Source organism: Anarrhichthys ocellatus, unplaced genomic scaffold (genome assembly GCF_004355925.1).
Source record: "Anarrhichthys ocellatus isolate YVR2014 unplaced genomic scaffold, GSC_Weel_1.0 scaffold11, whole genome shotgun sequence".
NCBI classification, from domain to species: domain Eukaryota; kingdom Metazoa; phylum Chordata; class Actinopteri; order Perciformes; family Anarhichadidae; genus Anarrhichthys; species Anarrhichthys ocellatus.
The window spans coordinates 3,897,375-3,919,629 of NW_022280041.1; the positions used below are offsets into that span (position 1 = coordinate 3,897,375).

The 22,255-nt window shown below is 45.4% G+C and overlaps 1 protein-coding gene across 1 annotated transcript in view; it reads right to left on the reverse strand.

Moving 5' to 3' along the window:
- svep1 (sushi, von Willebrand factor type A, EGF and pentraxin domain containing 1) overlaps positions 1-21,557 on the reverse strand; it is a 68,605-nt gene extending 47,048 nt beyond the window's left edge. The window contains 3 exon segments of the mRNA XM_031851484.1: positions 885-1,061; positions 2,061-2,316; positions 20,317-21,557. Coding sequence (XP_031707344.1) covers positions 885-1,061; positions 2,061-2,316; positions 20,317-20,856 — 973 coding nt within the window. The 5' untranslated portion in view covers positions 20,857-21,557.
- Positions 21,558-22,255: the final 698 nt, after the last annotated feature.

Sequence of the window (22,255 nt, forward strand, 5' to 3'; positions counted from 1 at the left end):
CACACACACACACACACACACACACACACACACACACACACACACACACACAACTTTCTCTGAAGATCTTATCTTCAATGACGCTTGTGTGCAACCATAAAATAATCAGTCCAAGAGGCCCGACATTATAAATAACCAGTAGTAAGGAACAACAGGGTAAAAGCCAGAGCACTCTGGCAACAGATGAAACAGATGTTTTCTGTTCCTCAAATGGGTACGTATGAAACAGAAGTGGGAGGCAAAGCAATAAGAGAGAGCCACAAGCAAAAAAAAAAAAAAAAAAGAGGCAGTTCGTTTTAAAATGACATTTTCGGTGCATGTAGAGAAGAAAGACGGATGTTGGAGATTTGATTTAAAAGGAGGAAATTGAAGGTGGAGAGCGAGGACACACACAAAGACATCACTGTCTCAGTCCTCCACCTCGATTGCACATTACTGGGCTTGTTGATAGCGATCTGCCTTGTGGACAGCTTACACTGCGTTAAGTGGACAGGCTGCTTATTTAACTTTCACCCACAGTGAGCGCCTCATGATGTGGAGGGGAGACGCTGACGAGGTCAAGAGAAAGAGAAACTATAAGGAACTCCAAATGTCCGTCTAAAGGCACAAACATGTTTCAGTGCTGCAAACACAATGTCGGTCAGAGTGGAAAGAAACAAAAATACAGCAACAATGCCACAGACGCAGCCTTTTACTGGGTTGGTTGTGTAGTTATTGTAGCTTTGCAGGTGCAAACGTTTTACAAGATACACTGTGTTGTGACGTTTGCTGTTGATGAGGAGGATGGAGGGTAGCAGCTCACTTTATTACTCATACAAAATGTTGTGTACAGAGAAAACACGGTGGTGTGAGAGTCACAGCCGAGATGGAGCCGTCTGTCCTACCTGTGCACTCGTGCTGCAGGCCCTTGCCGTAGTATCCCTTCTCACAGATGCAGTCGTACTGCCCGGTGTGTGTGCCGCACTTGCAGCTGGCCATCAGGTCGCAGCAATCCCGGCCTGCTTCACACAGCGAGGAGCAGCGCGACAGATCTTCCTGGATGTAGCTGCCCGTGGGGAGGTCTGAGGGTGGAAAACAAACAGAGAAGCGCAGGTTGCAGAAGGATCAGATTTCACCACCTGGTGATCGGACAATATAATGAAATAAAAGTGTGTGTGGGGGGGCAGTCTTAATGGCTGTATTAAGAGTATTAGCAGGTTCTGTACAGTATGCCATTGAGACTGGCTACAGGCTGAATTAAACACAGGCTTTCCACAGACTTGTGAAATCCTTTGCTCAAGAAATAAGAGAACCTTCACCACAGAAACGCATTAAAAAGTGCCTGCAAGCCACAAATAAAGTACAACTGACGAAAAGCAAACACCACATCCCTTTTCCCAGTTCAAACAGTATAAATCAGACATTTTACAAAAGAATTTGATTCGGGCTGTACCTAGCAGTTGAGACTGAGGCCATAACTGGCTTTCATGCTGGGCGACAAGGAAACTTAAATTTCACTTCTGGAAGTCAACCTGTGTGTATTCTGTGATTTGGTGCATGAGCAGTGAGAGTGGCTCAACATGTGGCTCCATGTTTGAAAACAGTGTGTATGCTGTCAGACTGCTGTCAGCAGAGGCGGAGGTGGTGTGTGTTGGCTTCCATTCTCATGGCCTCATCCTTGCGCTGTGTCTCACTCATCTCTACTATTGCACTTACTGTCTGGGATTTCAGACGCTCTTTCTGCGAGTGCACATATATACGGTCTGCAAGTGCATGTGAAGGATTTATTGCTCTCTCCACACCAAGAGCCGCACTCAACTGTGATATTTACGGTGATATTTTAAGTTTAAAAGCCATGACTGAATCCCTCTTTTCACCAAATTGTGGGAAGTCCCCCTCAAGTGTGGGAAAAAGGGCCTCACTCTGTCCAATCTCTATGGAAGTGAAGCCTAATGGCTGTTGGCAGTACATAACAGGAGGGACAAACCCCAAAATCAAACCCCAAAACACGGGGTTTGATGCAACTCCTTTGAAAGCTGTACCACAAATCATCCTTAGTATTCCTCATCTGCGCTTCATACCTTCATGCAGTGCATGACGAGCCAGCGCCTCAAACTCGGCGAAGTTGTGCACCAGGTAGCAGTGCTGGTCCTTGGGGTGCGAGGCCATGTCGTGAAGCTCCCGGATGTTACCCTGCCAGATGCCCAAGGTAAAGATCTCCACGCTGCGCTCCCTCAGAGCCGCCGCCACCGGTCGAGGGTCCCCGCCATTGGAGTAGCCGTCGGTGATCAGGAAAATGGCCTTGGTGGCGTTGGCGCGGGAGTGACGGAGTATTTGCTGTTAGAAAAGAAAACGACAACTCATTAAGTGAAGGATTCATGAATCAAATGATATCTGATTTATACCACTTTTGCTTCATGTTGGTCAGAGGAACTTAAGTTGTGTCCTAGTTAGTGTAGTCATGCTGTTTTTGTTTTGCAAAGGTTGACCAAATGCATCTTATTGCTCTGCCTGCCAGCACGCTACCAACATAGCTCCAGCTTTAGTGACATGGCTAAACTGAACAACGAAGAACGTCACACACGACCACTAAAAACAGCCCTCGATTCTAGGGTTCCTCAAAACCCAACATCAGCACGACGGGCGGCGAGGACACGATGGGGGAGGAGGCACCAAAAAGAAGAAGAAAGCTCTACAATTGTAATTATTTCTCTGACAGACTACGCAGCGGCTTGCCAGTGGTCTGAAACCACCAGAGAACACTGGGCAGCGCAGACCGGGCTGCTGTGTCCGCCCCAGACACCGGCTACAGTTCCCAAATTAACTTTAGCCGCCGTTTACAATCCACAACATGCAATTAGAAAGGACATTAAAGTCAGAAACATATCTTTATTTTCCTCTAGAGTAAAGAAATAACAAAAGGACCATCAGCTTGCTTTGCTGTGGAGGCCAAGCTGACAATGTCTAGGTTTGTCATGATGTTGTTTTAAAAGAGGTTAAGAGGATAAAACCCAGTGAACAATGGATGAAGGGAAAATGAAGTTCGATCAACAAGGTAGAGAGAAAATTAAAGAAATTGAAGAAGCAGAAGGAGCCAAGATGAAGTCAGTAGGACAGATGTCTGCGTACTTACTGAAAGCTAAAAAGGTCAGGAGTACATCATAATAAAAATTGAGAATGAGAGGGAAACAAAAGGATGTGTGTTAGGGGGAGGAGGAGGATTTTTCTGTATTCTGGGTCCAAACAGGACGTAATAACTACACAAGACTGTAAAACACGAGAGGTGAAGCGAGAGGAGACACGCAAGGGTGTGACCGGGGAGAGAAAGCTCTGGTCTTTATTGTCTAATTGGCTTGAACTTCAAGCGGCTCTGGCAGGAGCGGCGTAATTACAGAGCCCGTGAAGCAAAAAAAAGGAGGATGGAGAGAGAATAGAAGAGAGGGGAGAGCCTGCGTTTCTCTGATCCTCAAAGCTCCAAGGTTCCCAGAACACCGGGGAGCTTCGCTTGGGCCGCTCCCAGCTGTCAGACTGCAGCATAAAGGCGAGAGGAGCAACGACAGGGAAGAACAACAGTGAACAGATGGATGCGTGCACAGTTGCTGATATGCCTAGCCCTGTGTTCATAGTGTACGCTCCAGTGTTTCAGGGTGTTTTAAGGTCTTTTATTAGGCGTCTGCTCAAAGTGCTTTTGGGCCACAGTGGTTTTCTGCCTTCAGCCATGAGTCAGTGGCTGGTGTTAGCGACTGTGGGGATGCCGCCGAGCGGAGCATACGCATGCATACCCACTAATAATACCCTCCCGATTCGCCTCTGCATACTTTAGGTCAGAGTATTAACATAGAGGCCACCGCAGGAGTCAGAGTGCGGGAAGGGGCTGTCCTGCAGTGTAACTCGCTGCATGCACCTTATTGTTCGAGGCACACAGTACATAAAGATGCAAACATGGCACTTAACAAATAACGGTGACAGCAGGAACGCTAAACACACTCTGTATGAAGGACGTTGATTTGCATTGCACTGTTCTGATCTGATGTTTAGACTCGAGATCACCTAAATAATCGGGCTGGGTCAAACGCAGTGAACGGAAATTAACGAGGTGTCATTTTTACTTATTTAAGATATTCATCTCACTCAGTACGTGCACCTTGAACAGCTGTTTGTCAGCTTGAGGCCTCTCCGTGCCGTACATCCCATGCATTTCTTAAATTACGCACTTGGCAGCTTTAATGCCGGTGTAGGTCCAAAGAAGAGATAATAACCCCGGGAGAGTGGGACAGTTTAAGTGTGTCCTGTGTGGAGCCGTCGATATCTGTCAAAGCAGCGGTGATAGTGCAGAGAACCAACAGGCCTGGAGGGATTAGTGGTAAGAGCAGCGAATCTATCTCCGATCCAAAAACGCAGAGAGAGAGAGAGTGAGAGCGAGATTGTACATTGCTCTTGGAGAATAATAAAGGGGAGAAGTGATAAAGAAGTCATATGAAAGTGAACAAGCGACTAAAGCACAGCCATGTATACGATAACCTTCTCACCCATTTTCCAATCCACTGATGAACCACCGAAATAAACCATAAATAAATAAAACCACGAATCCACTGATGAAAAACTGGATCCTCGTTCTGACGGACTGTCCATCTCCAAACAGATGCTTCTATGATGAGAACTTCAAAAGCAGGCACCTCGTTGCATTTTGGCAGAAGAGACTGGGAAACCTTTCCACACCTTGAGGGGCTAATGGTGGTGCCAAGGTACCCCAGCTGTTAATCAAAGGCTTGTATATGCATGGCAGCTATGCTGAATGCTAAATGAGGACCCGTCTCATCCGCACTGCTGGCCTCCCATCGGCCCCTCCTGTGACTTTGATCAGAGCCTGAACCCACCTGGCCTCCGAGCAAAACTAGTTTCTTTCTCCATTGAATAAAGCCAGGAAAAAAAACATTGACAGTCCACATTAGGGTATCAGTCAAATGTAAACTCCTGGGTTCACAAAATAAAGAGTCACATGTGTTTGTTAAACCAATCATCGTACAGTATGTCCACAACCAGGCAGTCAAACTGAACCCAAACACATCACTGCTCTGTCAGCCACACAGATCAGTCAGTGGTTGAACTGATCAGGGATCAGATAAGAGCTCCAACAGCTGGGTGGGCCTCCTGTATCAGTCCTGTCACGTTGATGAGACAGGGAGAATGGTGGCCATTTATGCTCGATAAGCTCTAATATTGAATACATTGTACATTTGGAATGGCTCTTAGGTATTTGTGTGTCATTTTACTTTTCTTCAAACTTCTTCTTTAACCGACATTAAATGGGAAAAACACACCACAGCTTGAAGCACAAGTCTGCCTATTATTCTCTTACAGGGTTTTTCACTTCCTTGAGATCCACCTTCCAAAAACAAAAAAATAATTGCAGGCATTCCAGAGCGGATTAAAAAAAAACCTCAAACCTAACGGCATCCGTTCGGAGAGCCGTCTCCCCACCGGTCAGAAGCGAGAGCGCTTGTTTTGACAGGCTATCTGCTCTTGGCTTGGGTGGTAAAAATAACAACAACAACTCGGCAGGGGCTCAAAAAGAACAACACGCACAAACCGAACACACGACTGCAGACACTCGACTCCACTTCGGTATTATTGAGCAACATCTCAGGAACGCATTTACTTTTGGATATTCGAGATAAACTAGGTCACTTGCAAAGGTCAGTGTGTTTCCTGTTAGGATCGGTGACATGTCACGATTCCAACAAACATTCTTGTTTTTCTTCCTCCTGTACTGCATGCAGTAAGAGGCTTCGGATTGAACAATATTTTGACTTTTTTTGCTGTGGTTGGATCCTATTTTAAAAAGCAAATGAAACTTTAAAGCACATGTGAAGCACATGCATTTTACTTGACAGTGATGTATCTGAGCATTTGTCTTCGAGCTTTGATTCCTAACTATTTCACAAAACTTTCCCAGCTCTTGTTTTGCTTGGTGGGCAGCCACAAGACTGACAGTCAGGAGATTGGTTTCCACAAAGGGCCACCCAGGAGGCTGAGGGCCATACAGGTGGCTTTGCATGCTTATGCTCTTCAAATCGTGTAGGTATACACTAAACAACTCGTAAAGTAAAGTTATTAGATTGATTTTAAACCTCTCAGCCTGTCAGTTACTGTGACCTGACAGTGTGGTATGCAAATCAACTTGTAGATACTTGAAATCTGCCTCAGATTCAGCAAACAGTCCATCACATGAATGTCAGGTCTTTTTTTTTTTTTTCCTTTTTCTTTGACAAAGTAGTTTATCGTAAACCTGCTAAAACAAGCTTCAAAACTCTCCCGCAATTTAGGATCGACTGCCAAAAAGCATCACCCTCAGAGGTAATGTGGAAAAAATGCTCTTTGTGTTGCAAAAGGTAGATGTTTGCAAGATGTTTTTAAAAGCGGTCTGTATTCACTATGATGAGAAGCCATCAGAACTTTAACTTCTCAGAATAAAAGAGAAGAATTGTTTCCTGTGATGGATTATGTAACCGTTACTGGACATCAGCAGCAAACCCACTAATCCTGCATTTTAAAGTTTCCATTGTTAATTACTTCTCTACACACTGCAGGAAAGACAGCTGAACATCGTTTATCGACGGCCATATGTGCCAGAATAAAAAGAGACAGCAAGGCACCGACTCAGGATAACACAGAAGTGAGTAGGAGTAATAAACCAGACAGCGTCTGATCTCCATTATCAACACTGCAGACTGACTGCTTGTTCACGCTACAGAGCTGAGCTGGAAGCCAACACTGCAACAGATACTTGCTTAGTGTTGCTTCCAAGTTATGGTGAATGAAAACATGGCTCAACAAGTGTGGGACGTGTGAGCATTTATACCAGAAGCACGTACTGTACCAAATCAAACATCAATGTATGGTGTTAGACATCTCCTACACATCAATCAACCCGATATATATGGAGTCCCATCCCAGAGAAGTTCTGCATCTGTACTTTCAGAAGGAGCAGACACAAAAACACACACAATATTTGGAGAGAGGATAATTATTGTGCTTAAAGTGGAGGTTCTTGAAAACACAGATGATGTTTGTTGGATAGTTGTTAACCTGTCTGGGGTATAGTTGGCCACATTTTAGGGATGGAAAACTATTCTTCGAAAAGAACATTCATTACCGGAAAACGCTCCGAATTTGGCAACCACTAATGGTTTAAAAAGTCCTCACTAACGTCTGCCTGTGTGATGTGGATTTCTGAGCACGGCCCAAGCTGAGCCCCGGTTTGACTGAGAGGTGCAACCGGCATCCAAAGTGTTGGAGAAGAGTCGGTTAATTGCCAAGCGCTGCAGGCTGGACGGCTGTGTGTGTTAGCGCGACGCTTTCTGTCACAACACCACTTCGTCAAACTCAACAACCCACCCAGGAACGACGGGGAAGAGAGAGAAGCTGATTCCACGATGTGATGCCAAGGGGGGAAAGGCCATCTTGGCTGGCAAATGAGAAACTCATTCAATTACCCCCCTCTGTGCTGGCGGAACGAAGCGCTGAGAGAAACATTTAAGGCACTGGCCGTGTTTCCAATCGGACACGGCATTCTGGGTAATTGGACGAGGCGAGCTGGCTTGACTGAGCCGGAGGAAGAATAACAAAGAGCCAGTCGGAGGATAGCGGGGGTCAGACCGACATGTCACGTACCTCGGGGTGCTTATATTACATTTCCTTTTCTATGTTCATGGCATGTGTTTGACATTTTCAATATGTAAATGGTACGTTTTGTTTCTCTCAGCATATACTGTATAGTGTATCTTTTTTAATTGCATATCCGACCTCATCTGTTTTATTTTGACATTTTGAATGTTCTCCAACTGGACGTGCAGTCACATGGTTTGCACAATATGTCACATGTCACTGAGTGCATGGTGTGGTTACTGGTTAACTTCATCATACGTTACAGATGTTACCTGCGATGCCTTTGAGCAGCAGCAAATAGGTGGTGAGAGTGATATTATGGTGCAAGCTTTCTTCATTGAATTTCAGTCTACTGAAGCTGCTGTTAGTGGAGAAATGCAGCCTCTCTTCTGACAGATTGATCCCTATATGATTGGTTAGCATCAATAAAGCAAAACCTGATACCCAACATTGATGTTTTACACAGCTGGAAGCATTGCTGCCACTAATCTGTATCGTGGCTGTGTTGGAAATGATCTAAAAATCGACATAAAATCTGTTTGACAGAATTTACGTTTTCAGAGTGGAAGAAATCCCACAAGTTATGTAATATTTGTGACGTTCACGGGATCATTACCTCACTGCCAAAGCACAGAAGCAGCCACGGCAGCATCTCTAAGGGCGAGCTTTGATTTTGAAATAAACAAAGGAAACAGTGTGGTGAAGCGCGGTGATTTTGTTGACTCCAGACTGGCGTGTTGAAAGTGCTTATACGGGGGGAATGAGTCGGGGACCGTTGCTGGCTTTAAGTATCCATGAAAACGCAACCCGTCTCGTCCAGACTTGGCTTAGACCACACTGTGGAGACGAGACGCGGCATTTTCCGTTGTTGCAGTGTGTTGACTGTTGTTGCTGTCGTTGCATTTCTTCCTCGCGTGCCTTTCTTTCTGTCCTCCCCTTCTTTCTTCTCCAGAGGGGTTTGTTTGTCTTGGCACCAGCTGTCGGTGGAGAGCTTCCTCGAATAAGAGCGTTTGTAGTATATGATAATGGTGAGGTTTCAATTTATTGACTTGGCCCTCGTTGATAAGTCGTATTAGACCTCGCAACTTCGAGATGGAGTGCAAGCTGAGAGGTCATTTGAAGAGGAGGACACATTTTGGGATAGCATGGACTCTGTAAAAGCAATAAACCTCACTATAAATCACGAGCAATGTGGACCAGACGGCGATGTTGCACTTGCTTGTTCTCCAAGAAAACTAAAATACCAATACAAATACTCTGTTGCTGGGAAACACCTGCAGTTAGTGTTTGGATACCCTGAACTGAAACGGATTATTTGCGTGTGCTCTGCTCAGTTGGATGATTTGTATCGGGTCCTGGCGGACGGGGTTTCTTGCCAACACAAAGCATTTCAAACATGAGCTAATTAAAGCTGAGTGCATATTTTGTCTCCATTTGGTTAATTACCTGGAAAACACAACTAATCGATCCAGAAACTAAAATCTTGCACAATCAGACGTGGAGGATGTGAAATAAATCACATTAAGCAAACAAACAAAGACAACAGGATGTCGGCATATTTGTGGGTTCCCATACATGCGCCAACTGCCTACTTATAGTAATCATGACTAACAGAGACGTACAGACGGTCAGAAAAACACGAACACACTCACTCACCAAAGAAAACAACTCAATGGAATCTGGCACTTTCAAACACTCCCCTCCACATAGCAAGTGGTTTACTAATAGACCTCCGCGCCTAAGCCCATAAAAACATGTTATTTAGTGTGCCACTACTGGTTCTTTCAAATAGTTTTGGTTTCTTCAGGTGCCAATGTATGACGCTTTTGGTAAATCCTAATCTGAAGATGCCAAAGTAAATCCTTACGCTTAAAGAGTTTGTGTGATTTGTGTCCCTAATCACGAAAGACGTGGACTCGACCAATGTTTTGAGAGAACGGAGCAGCATTTCAGAGACGCAACTGATTTGTACTGTGGCAACAAGATGAAACGTTCAAGTCCACTCATTAAACGCAGTTAGTTCCTTTATTGAAAATGCGTGTTCCTCATTGAATGTCAGAGGCCGACTGATGCATCGGCATGGCATGATGTTATAAACCCTTTTTAGCCGATGATGTCACGGTGGGGCAAAAACACAACTGGGGATGGACCCAAATGCAGGTAGAGACAGGGAGCACAAGGATGATAAATGGTGAGTTTAATAAAGAAATATCCAAAACTTACTCAGCGGGTGAGTCCAAAAATGAGTGAATGAAAATGCAACCGGAGCAGGTAAAGGGACATGTGCACAAGGGATACTAACAGGAACATAGCAGAGGAACTAACACAGAGACAGGAGAAAGGCGTGATCAGGCGTTTGTGTGAAGGCGTCTGTACGTTTGTGCACGTTTATGACCGTGTGTTAAAGGACCTCTGGTGGTTGCGGCGATTCACATTTCTGTACGCGATCAACAACCGCTTCAGTAGCGAAAGGCCTTTCTGCCAATCGGCTAGGATTAAAAACAAGCCTTCCCTCATCTGTTGCAGCCACATTTTGGGCTTGGTCGTGGCTCAACAACCGTCATCCATAGAAAAGGTTGGTCTCAATTAGAATTGGAGCATCTGCAGATTCATTCCATACACGATACGTTCTGATCTACTCAAGTTTCAAAAGCCCTAAAACTGCTGCTGAATGGACTTTGTGAGGAGATCTAGAAAGTTAGTTATTATGCCATTAAAGCGAAGGCCACCAAAGCGGCTGACAGTCGGTGCCTGTCACTGCTGACGCCTCCCTGACCTTTGACCCTGCCGACAGAGTGTTATTCTTCAAAGTCTCCTCAGCACCACACCTTTCTGAATCGCACATTTCCCTCCGTACCTCTCCATCTCAACACCCCACCCCCTCACCATTCATTTATCGCTTTCTCTCACACACACACACACACACACACACACACACACACCTTCATAAGGCTGGTGTCAGCAGCGCCTATCAGTATTTTAAGTGAGCAGGAATGTGTGTGTGTGTATTGGTGTGTGCGTGTTTGTATGTGAATGCACGCTCAGCGGAAAGAACAGGGTGTTAGGTTAAGTGTGTGAGCACGATGTGTGTAGGAAAGTGTGTGTTCACAAGCATGTGTGTGTGGGTGTTGGTAAAACTGCAGATATTTAGTTTTGTGCATCCAACAGTGAAGCTAAACCTAAGCAGTTTTTTGTAATGTTGCATAAACTGCAAATACAATGCATTTCCATCATTTAAACACGCTATGCAAAGTGCCAGGTAGGTAGAAACTGCTACTGCAGCTTTTACGTCGACTGACAGTGACGTTGCATTAGATTTTAAAAGTTAATAAAAGGAAACTTTAGAGAGAGTGAGTGTTTAAGTGTGATTCATGTTTGCCCAACAGGGACCGAAGTGATGAAATCCGCCCACATACGCTCACAGCAGCTCAGGGAGACTCCCCACTTTGTAGATCTGATTTTTTTTATGGCAGGATTTACACTCCTCCTCACCGCAGTCATTAAAGTAAAAAACCTCATCTCAGGGGAAGAATTAACAAAAGGGGTAACACGCAAAACAATGACACGGTGACGGATGCATGCGCTCGATGGAGAAAGGTCTGAAGTTACATTTGTGTCCGTCGAGGGGATTTACTGACATCTGTGTTTTACAGAGCCGGGAAGTGTGAAGCTTGCCGTCTCCGGCCTCCCGTGCCGAGTTCATTCCAACCTCTCGTTTCTCTAAAACGAGTGAGAAAAAGGTGCAGAGGACAGTTGTGATTTAAGAGCTGCAAGTAGCGAGTGTTATTTCTTTTGGGCCTGGGCTGAAAGACGAGGTGGTGGGTCGTTATTTCCCCTCTGATTCCTGATGTACCGGGAGAACAAGGTGAACAAAGAGAGATTAGTGTATCAACACTTTTGCATAAACTTTTTTGGGCACATGCTCGCATTACACACACACACTCCCTGTTGTTTCCACTGGCCTCAGTCACCTCATTTTTATTCTCTAATTCTTTCTCGAACTGGAGTCGCTGGTTTTGGCCGGAGCAAAAGCCCAGTTATTTGACCGCAACAGCTTTCGGCCCCAAGGCCAAGTGGGACACTCTCCACAACATCCAAACCAGCGCATACTGACTGCATACACCGACGTCTACTGAAGAAAAAGAAAAAAACTGCTGGAGCATTTCCTCGAGGCAGGGAAATTAGGCGCGAGGGAGAAGTGGAGACAAACTGCAAACAGAGAGAAGTGAAGGAGAGAGACAGATGGACGGACTTCCTGGTGTTCAGTGAAAAGCAGACGGTGGTTCGAACAGCAGTCGAGCAGACAGAGGCTACCGTCTCAGCAGCTTTTGCAGAAGCCAAATACTTAATCAGCAATAAGTGCAGTAATGTACAACCGTAGCAAAGTCTACAATAACTAAACAAAAAACTATTTGACAGAAGACAGACAGCAAAACTTTTCAAGCTGTCTTAATTTTCTACAAACGCACACACTGGACACTAAATTCAGGTCCTCTGCAGACATTTAAGATCAAAACCACCAACGGCTCTGCTAAAAGCCACTTCAGCATCTGTCCGTCATGCATCAGCGTGTGCTCACTAATGAATTGTAAAGTAGGCACACGTGTGTTTATCCACCGCCCAAAGACTAAATTGGTGAAAACGAGTTGTGTGAAACCGAATCGGACCAGCTTGTTTTCTGAATGGTTAACAGATCAACACCAGGATTTGTCTTGGCAATGAGATGGATGTGAAAACTGAACTTAGGTTTTCCTAATTTTGAGTGCTTCCTGAAGGGGTAAAAAAAAAAAGATGGAAGGAAGGATATGAAGGATAAAGTCGGCAGTTGGAGGATGTAGCCTGCCAAGTCTACGGCTGCTGCAGTGAATACAGACGGGACCAGGATGCGCCGAGAGTTGTTGGAGGAAACTAGTGACCTCGGGTTGGGATGTGAAAAAGTCTCACGAATGTTTGTTTTTTTTCCAAATGAGATATCCACATTTTGTTGGTTGACAAAATGTCTCGTTCACAAGATAATCAGCATTTGCAAGAACTGTTTAATTACTTCCATAATAGATGTTCGTCCGAGTCGAACTGGAAAGATAAGACACTGCAGCATTCCTCGTTGAGACCACTTCAAAGAGATCTTTGTTATCATCCGGTATTCTGACAGGTTGCACATATTATTTAACCATGTTCCGCCTCTTTTGGGTTTGAACTGCACTACATGCATCGCCCTGACCGCTGAACTCGGCTGACCTTTCAGCGCGCATATCTCCACCACAGCTCGCTGTCTGTCAACACTTCTCAACAGATATGCGACAGTCAGGGATCTCAAAGGGTCCGACGTTATCAATGCACGGTGACAGCTGGCGGAGAACAGCGGTATCAGTTGAAACACATCTGTTGACCGTGTTGTCATGAATACACTTATCCTAGATGCTCTGTATCTATTATGTGTACATTATATATTCATGAGGCATTCGTGCCTCGCATATTGATTGAAATCAGGTCATGGTTTGATTTCTGCATCTCATCGCTTTTGGTCTGAGGTCGGCTGCATCGGGCCAGCTTTGCACGTTGTGTTTGTGTGAGACAATGGTGAAGGAGGAGGCCTCGGGGTGCTTCTAGACGTTCAGAGGTCGGAAAGTAGGCCCCCGTTTCTGGAAAATATTTGGTGTCCATTTCAGAGAGGAGGGCAGGGGTGAGCGGAGCGTGACGAGAGACGGAAAAATGAGTGCACAGGCCCACCGTTAAGTAATCAAGGCATTTTGAAGTCATGGCCAGTTAGTTACGCAAATATCATTCTTTAAAACGGCAACAACTGACACATTACTGACACAGCAGTTACGGAGCAACTTAATCATTTATTTGGAGTTTTGTTTCTGGTGAAACATGCAAATGTAGGTCCAACATTCACTGTCTTTTAGCTCTCCTGAGGGAAATATCTTGTTAACTGCTCCTCTGTGTTCACCAGCTGGACGCCAGCTGCGTCTGTCTGCCGTCTGGTGCTGGTTCGGTAGTGTAAAGTGGGTTTTTATAGCTTGTGTGATGAACCTAAAGATATTTAACTTACTATCATGAAAAGACAAAGAAGAGCTGCAAACATTCCTATGTGAACAGCTTGAGAAATGGTTTCATCAAAATATTTTAGCATGAAAAAAGAAAACCCTTCAAAGCTCACTTTTCCAAACAGAAGTATCAATGATGACGGAATGGGGGGGGGGGATAAATGTGAGAAAAATGCTCCGAAGTGCTTCAGTGAAGCATATTTGAGGTTGATGGACAAAGTTGTGAAAGAAGAGAATGGAGACTATTCTGTCAGAATGAATCAGTGCGAGGAGGCCCAGAACCCGAGACTAAAGCATTTCTTCCTCCTAAACCCAAGACAGAGACACACACACACACACACACACACACACTAGAGTGTTGAGTCTATGGTCTACATCACCATGACAGTGTAAACTACACCCTGAAGCATACACGCCAATCAGGTAACCCAGTAACGTGTGTGTAAGGAGTCGTCTTGGTTCACTATTTCAAAATAATTAGAGAAAAGAAGTTACAATTACAAAATGATTTCAGGCCACGAGGTTAAAGCGTGTTATGTTATTAAGTCCGGAGTTGTATTAAGATATCTGCTTTCAACAAAATGACATTTGAAATATATCAACATGTACGATTTTTAAACTGACTCTGGAGTAGCACCTACTTTGCAAAACCAACAGCCTGTAATAAGATCCGTTACACATTCAGTCATTATAGAACTCAATGTTTAAGAACAAGTTTAAGAGGAAACAGGAATACAAGAACCAAATGTTGTACATCTCAGCTTTGACAGCAGAGCTGAGATCATTACTGCTCCTCTCACCACTTATCTTGTTTCTGGACAAAAAAAGCAATGTGCGGTATTTCAAATCCTCAATTTACTGTCCTGATAAAAATGATTTCACAGATATATGGGGTGCTATAAACAGTAATGGTAGGGACCCAGATCCCTCTGCAGATGTTTTAAATCTGTTGCCTGGTGTCTGTGGACGTCCCTGTCTGGCCTCTCGGTCTTATCGGGGCCTTTCTGGCTGGTAGGTGAGGCAGCCTGTCTGCTCCATCCTTCGGTCTCATTCAACCCCGCCGGAGACCCTCCGACACTGAGGAGGAGGAGGAGGAGGAGGTAGGCAGAGGGGGAAGAAGCAGACGGACTGAGGGGGAGGAAATGATTAAGGGTGAGATGGCGGGAAGTGGCGGTTAGACAGACAGGAAACAGAGACTTTTCTTATCCTCTTATCGTGGCTGAGTCCAGCCTTTAGGGACCGGATCAAAGGGATGCACCTTGCTTTCATTTGTTGCAGTGGGCACTTGTTTGCATCAGCTCTCTCTCTATAACTGTAGTTGTCTTCTCTCTTTCTTTAGAGTCCTACACTCCTATTTTAGGGAGGTTTAAAGGGGAAATAGGTTTATTCTCTTGGTGAAAAAGTAGCTCTCCGTGTCACACTCACTTCCCTGCAATCTTATACTGTAGTGGGAGTTTAGCTTGAATTTAGTGCTGGTGAGAATTCGCCGGCTTGTTTAAAATTCCCCCTGTGACTGAGCCGAGAGAATTAAAGAAACGCTCCAGTAAGCAAATGTGTTTTCTAGAAATGAAAAGGCCGCCTGAAAATCAGCCGGCGTGGACAAAAAACCTCCAGCGTTCAGGTGATGGATGGTGTTCATTTCCCACCTTAATTTGCTGCACTCCACATCTCACCGTCGGTTATTCGGAAAGTCAGGCAAAGGCTCTGACCCTCAACCAACAGCATCAAATGCAAACGTGCGTGTGTGTGCCCCCGAGTGTGTGTGTGTGTGTGTGTGTGTGTGTGTGTGTGTGTTAGTGTGGCACTTCAGACAGGCCAAGAATGCACATGATCTCTACTGCACGTCTCCACAGGCCAAATATAAGCAACTTGCACATGCCTCGTTTAATCTAATAGACAATGTTTTGAAAAACAGTACCGCATATTTGGGCTGTAATGCGTCACAGCTGACGACAGTGACGTTCCCCTCGTCTGTCCACGCTGCTGGGGAGGTCTGCGGCTCCGGATGGGGAGCGTGATTGAAAGGCATGGAAATGGGAGAAACTGCTCCGAAACCCGCTGGAATGAGACGGGGCCTTCAATATTTGTCTCGCCGATTGAGGTCTGGCAAAGCTCGACAAAGAAAGGCATCGTATCAAGTAGAGCTGTATGAAGTGTGATCGGCAAGCATTCTCCTTCTCTGAAACATCAAGTTGGACTAAACTTTGTACATTTCACTGGACGATTCAAGTTTTCCCAACTGGAAAAAAAAAATGGCGGCTACTTGAAGGAGCTGCCAAATTTCTGCAGACATGCAGCTGGTCCATTGACTGTGTGTGTGGATTTGTGTGAGAATAATAAGTGTGTGTGTGTGTGATCATTGGTGGAATCAGAGGAAATTAACACATTTGCAGATTCCAGTATCAGAAACACAATGGCTGGCTGAGCAGAAAGCTCCTTTTATTAAGTGGCTGTACACGACTACTGTAAAGTCTGATTTGAACCAGACTCAGGCCGAGTCTAACCAACAGTCAGGTAAAGCCATTACTGTGAATAACCACCAGAAAGAGCCACATTCTTTCTGTCAATTCCCTCTGACCCAGGGCTTTCCCCCCACCCCCTCTTTCTTCCACTATTTTTTCCTCTTATTCTTCCATCTTCCTCCCACTGCTCTTCACACGCTGCCCATCTGTCTGCGTCTTATGCAACTGTGAAGGCCGACTTACACAGTGAAGCCGCCAAGTCCAGTTTAGTGGTCGGGGCTTCTTTGCCAAAGCCGGGCCTGCCTGCAGAGTGCAAGAAGGGGGTATTTATCTGGCAACGCATGGCAACCCAGAAGCGAATCTTCCAGATGAAGACAAATGATGAGACAAAAAACAAGTGATGACGGGTTGTTGTTTTTTAACTGGCTGATGCAAATGCAGTCCTTTCTCTGCCTGGATTTGTATGGCCGACACTTGAATCCAAAGCAAACTATAATAAACGCAACAATGGAAAAAGCCATAATTCCTGGATCAACAAGATTACCAGCTACCAATAGAATAAAACAAAGGGCCTTGAGACATATTCCCCCCAAAGATATTTGGTCATGCAAAAGGCAAATGCATGGAAAATAAATTAAGCAAAAGCTAAAAAAGAGCAGGAAAACGGATTGACTTTTTCAGGGCAATTACAGTAAGTAGAGAGGAAGGGAATATGGTTCAGTTCTGGAGGAGGTGGTGATAACTACTTCTGTCTCAGGTACAGGTCAGGAGGTTATTCCTCAGAGGCCCGAAAACCTTTACTGAAAGCCATCAATCAGCTCCGTTTTGTACGGCGCTCATGAAAGTGCTGGAAAAGTACAGTGAGTGATGTCATCAGCTACCAGGTCATCATGTCAGACGCGAGGTTGAGGAGAGACAGATCCTAAAAAAAGACGAGGCACGGTGAATCATCGTGACAAAGTGCCGCAGTCTTAATAAACCCGTAGTGGAAGACATTTATCCTCATCTACATTATTTCAAACACACGGACACAGAAGGACGAGCTGGTTTACGTCAGTAAGAGAAAGAGAAGGGCTTAATACATTTTGAGTGCCTTTCTAAGTGGAATCTAGGGAGCTGCATCTGACTAGTCTTGGTGCTTTCCTGAAAACAAACAATCCCACACGTTACGCAGCGATCGGCCCGTTCTGCGGAGGTGTGAGAAGTGTGCAGGGCTCGTCTCCCAAGCTCTCTTTTGTCATTCTTTCTATTACATTTCAAGTGTAAACCCGAGTGAAAAACCACAAATAACCTCAAGGACAATTAATTGCATCTCGCCACTTTCAGGACTTCTTGCCACGCCTTAGAGTGTGGCCATTCGGAACCGCTATGAACACTTTAACGTTTAGATGTGGTCGGAAAACACTTTGTACAACAAATGACATCATCGTGAGCGAGAGCTAGAGAATGGCAAAGTGACATATTTGGCTATAACGAGCTTATATTACCTCATTTTACTCACTATACGTATATCAACACGAAGGCTTATTCGTTCCATATATTCTCAAGTAAATTTACCTAAACTAAGTGGAAATATCAGAATCAGAACTCCCTTTGGAACCAAACACTGATGCTTTAACTTACTGTGTGAAGTATGAGGTGAAAAGAGAGACAGCAGACAGACAGACGGACGGACAGATAGCAGAGACACGGAGTGAGACAGCGATGAAGAGTGCTGGAGGAGAGCCCTGTCTCTACATGCACGGCTGGTGGAAAAATGTCTCTCTTAATGGATCCCAGCTTTCTACGGCACTTAGAACAGCCAAGACCAGCCAAGGGAATAAAATATGGAATTATTATTATTATTATACTGCAATTATCAATTATCCTTTCTCTCTCTCTCTCTCTTTCTTTCTTTCTAACACAGATGCACACGTTGACACACATCACACACACATAATTTTTCCCTTGAATCCTAGGATGGATACACAAACACACGGAGGCGTGTACGGGCAAACGTGCAAAAATACAAATGATATGCACTCACACCGCAAAATTCCCAATTTGACACACAGACAGTCGGCGTACAGTTCAGTCGGTACGCGATGACAGGTGGATGTGTGCTTTGTGGATTAGTGTTAGCAGACACATCCTTTACGCAGCTAATGGAAAGAGACGACAAACGCTCCTTTTTTCTCTTTCCAGTCAGATTCCAGACAGACGATAAAATAACGCAGAGATCACGCGATAAATCACGGACAGGCCTGCTTTTTCTTTTTTTTTTATCATCACTTCCTCAATCATGTGAAGACACAGTAAACGTCAGACTGAATCCGTCAGGTGTGGGGTGGTTTCTGGAGCACTGGTCTGTATCTGCTAGGCTCATCTATCTTTCCAAAAAGGTCTCAGCTCTGTGTAGGCTGCACGAAGCACTCCCCATTACTCATACCTCGCTCCGGTCAGCCTATACGGACTCTCACCGTGCTGGCAAGAAACACGGCAGTGTTTGCTGCCTATGACGAGTGAAACACAGAATGAAATGTAATCTTTCATTTTAATCAGACTTCGATTCGATAGCAATGTTGGGAAGCCAACTTAAGAGCCTGAGCAGCAGTGCAGCGCTCCTTTTCTTCTTTCCAAAGCCATCTTTGGCTGATTTAGACTACATCACTCGATAAATAACCCAAAACATTCTAAGTGTTTGTGAACAATGATAAAGGCACTGAAGTTCCCCCAGAAAGCCCTTTTCTGGGTATTGTTGTGGTCTTTAGCAGCTGGGATGCAGCCAGCGGTCTCCTTATCAGCACTTAACTGAGGAGGACGAGCTGAAAACCTGTCCTGAGGGCCAAGCTTTCAGCACTAAGCCGGAGGATACATGCGGTCCGAGGCAATTAGCTTTGAGCAGGGATGGACTGGAGGGTAAACCTGTCAGAGCTCAGCTTACCTCTCCCTTTGTAAAACTAGGCTGACATGATTTTTTATTATCTACAGCGCATTATTGGAAAGTTAGTGCGGTAGCATCAAGGTAGTACGGGTTTGAGAGTGATCATTTTCTGGATAACTGATGGTTTTAGTCTCCGTCGCACTGCAGCATCTAATTATCCAACACTTATACACTTAGCTATTTGGACATCCATCAACAGTTTCATCACATGATTGTACTCGTGTCAATGAGGTTCTCTGACTTCAGTGCACCCAGTCCTTTACATCTATTATGTATTTTTGTCACCAAGCCATTTGTCCTTCCAACAACTATCAGCACACTGCACAATAACATAATGTAGCTCAATAGGCTGCAGAGTTTCCACATTTGCAGACCCCAAAAGCACCTGAATCTGGTCTTGTGTGTAATTCAACATAATGCTCACAAAGCTCTTAAGTGAAGGCAGATCTGAGGCATGAGCTGAGGTGTGTGTGTTTATACAGGACCAGCCCCTATACCACCAACACAGCTTTTACAGCTGGGCTGTTTGGACTTGACGGATGAACTGTGCCATATGTCCTCGGTGTGTGTGTGTGTGTGTGTGTGTTTGAGTGTGTGTGTGCGCGCGTGGTTGGGTGTCAGGCAGCTCCAATCAACAAACCATAAACAAGCTAACATTTTGACCCCTTGTAATCCTGCAAAACCGCCAAATCCCCGCCTCCAAAACAAATTCAGCCAGACAACCGGCGATGCTTCTGTTTAAGAGACAAATGTTTCAGGAATAATGGCATTAACACGATTCTTAACTTTACTTGCATGTATGTGTCTTGCTCTTCGTTCCACTTTTGAAAAACCTATTGCTTCAGTGTTGCATGCGTCTGCACATCACTCTTAATGGTAGTTTTATGACTGGAAACTCCTGAACAATTAGCCGGCGAGCGGCTTCCCCCTCTGGTGTGTAATTTAGAGGAGGCAGGAGCAGCAACAGCAAGGACACGCAGGGCTTCATTAACAGCCTTACCAAGCCACAATCACACAGCAGGCTGCAGACTGACTGACACACACACACACACACACACACACACACATACAGACATATAGACATTGAGCTGTCTTACATACAGAGGAGGTTCATTAATGAGAGACCAAGCGAATGAGCAAAATTCAAGTAAATAGATGAACTCGTGGGCATATTTAGGCACACAAACACGCCTCACTGACATAAACGTTCTCTTTATCTTTAGGTCTGACTCACCGCTGCCCTCTGGAAGGCTCCCTTGGTGTAGGTGCCGCCTCCTCTGTAGTTGATAGCCGGGATCTCCTGGTTGAACAGGGAACACTTGTGCTGGTGGGACTTCGGCGCCGAGATGTGGTCCACCCTCGTCACCACGTGGGTCTTGGACGAGAAGGTGACCAACGCCACCCGCGTGTCCTCGGGCGCGACGGGAAAGTCGGACAGCATCTTGCGTACGAACCTCAGCTCGCTCAGGAAGTTATTTGCCCCGACGCTGGACGACTCGTCCACCAGGAAGACCAGGTCCAAGCAGGAGCTTTTCTCTCGCAGCTCTCGGACATTTCGCTTGAACGCCTGGCCGAGGCGCTCCACTTTGCGCTCGGCGCTCTCCGACAGGTTGCCGGCTGACGAGGAGGAGGAGGTTAAGGGTGGCATCTGCCTGGACCGGCGGGACTGCGCCTGGGGTTGGGATTGTTGGGCTGTGGTCCATACATCCAGGATGCACAAGACCAAAAGGCAAGAAGTCCATGATGGTGTTAAAGAGTACCTTTGAGAAAACATAGTGACAGTCAGCACAACACCTGCACAGAAGAGGAAGAAAAAAAAAAGACAACGTGGATCCTCTTCTCAGGAGGAATTCAGGGAATTTCAGTATTTCCTATGCCTGTGTCAGCATCCAGGAACATGGCAGACAGCAACAGTTCAGTGCAGAGTTCCTCAAAAGCATTGCTGAATAAAGATGAGGATTCTTCTCTTGTGATTCAAAATGTGCCTTCGTCCATCTGCTTCTCTCTCTCTCTCTCTCTCTCTCTCTCCAGTGGAAGAAAACTCCGGTCCGGTCTGGAAAAATGTTTAAGCTTGCTTGCTCGCAAGGTATCTGCCCGTCTGTCTACAAAAATGAAATCTGTATATCTGGCTTTCTCCTTGCTTTGAGCCCAGTCTATGTATTTAAATGTATTGCTTGTTGAGAGTCTATAAATCTGCACGTCCTTTCTCTCTCCTTCTTCCTGCCACTTCTGTCTGTAAGTCAATCTTTTAGTCCCAAGCCTCTTCAATCTTCTTCAGTCCTGGTGTGCTGCCCCTCAGGCTGCTGTTTTCCTACGTGACGCTCCTGCCTGCACCGTCAGCCAAGCACTGAGCGCTCGTTCCCCTCTTCTCCCCAAATCATTAAAAAAAAAAAAAAAAAAAAAAAAAAAAACACACGGTGGAGGAGGACGGAGGAAAGAAAGTTGAGAGACAGAGAGAGGCTGAGGGGAGAAAAAGGGGGCAGTCCAGTCCAGTCGTGAAGTCCTTTTTCCCCTTCATCTCTCCTCCTCCTTTTCTCTCACCTCCCCCTCTCTCCCTATCTCTTATGTCTCTCACCCTCCCCCTACTCCCCCCCTTCTCTCTCTCTCTCTCTCCTCTCGTCCTGACAGTGAAGTGAGGTTCGATGTCAGTGCAGCCTTGTCAACAGTCCCAAAAAAACCCATCAGCTTCAGCCACTGTGATTGATCAGCTCCACGTGTCCATGTGACGATGAGATCAAAGTGAGAATGAGCGGTGGGATGAAGGGAGGAGAGGGCAAAGAGATTTGAGATTTAAGAAGTAACATCACGCGGACGAGGAGTTAGGAGGAAGGTCTGGAATTTCAATCGGTCCTTCAGAGTTGGGAAGTAGTTTAATAAGTCTGCTCTGGACACGGGGTTTTTGTCAAATCATCACTCTTTTAGCAGCTATCCTTGCTTAACATGAGGGAAGAAACTCTTTAGATTTGTCTGCAGTATTTCTTCCTCCACCACAGGGATTCTCTCACACACACACACACACACACACACACACACACACACTCTTTCACTGTGCCGTTTCTCTACATCTATTCAATCTCATATAGCCTCTTTCTCTGTCTCTGTCTCTGTCTCTCTCTGCTGTCATGTTTTCCTTCAGTGATTTTATCTGTAACCAAAACAAAGGCAGCCGGTGT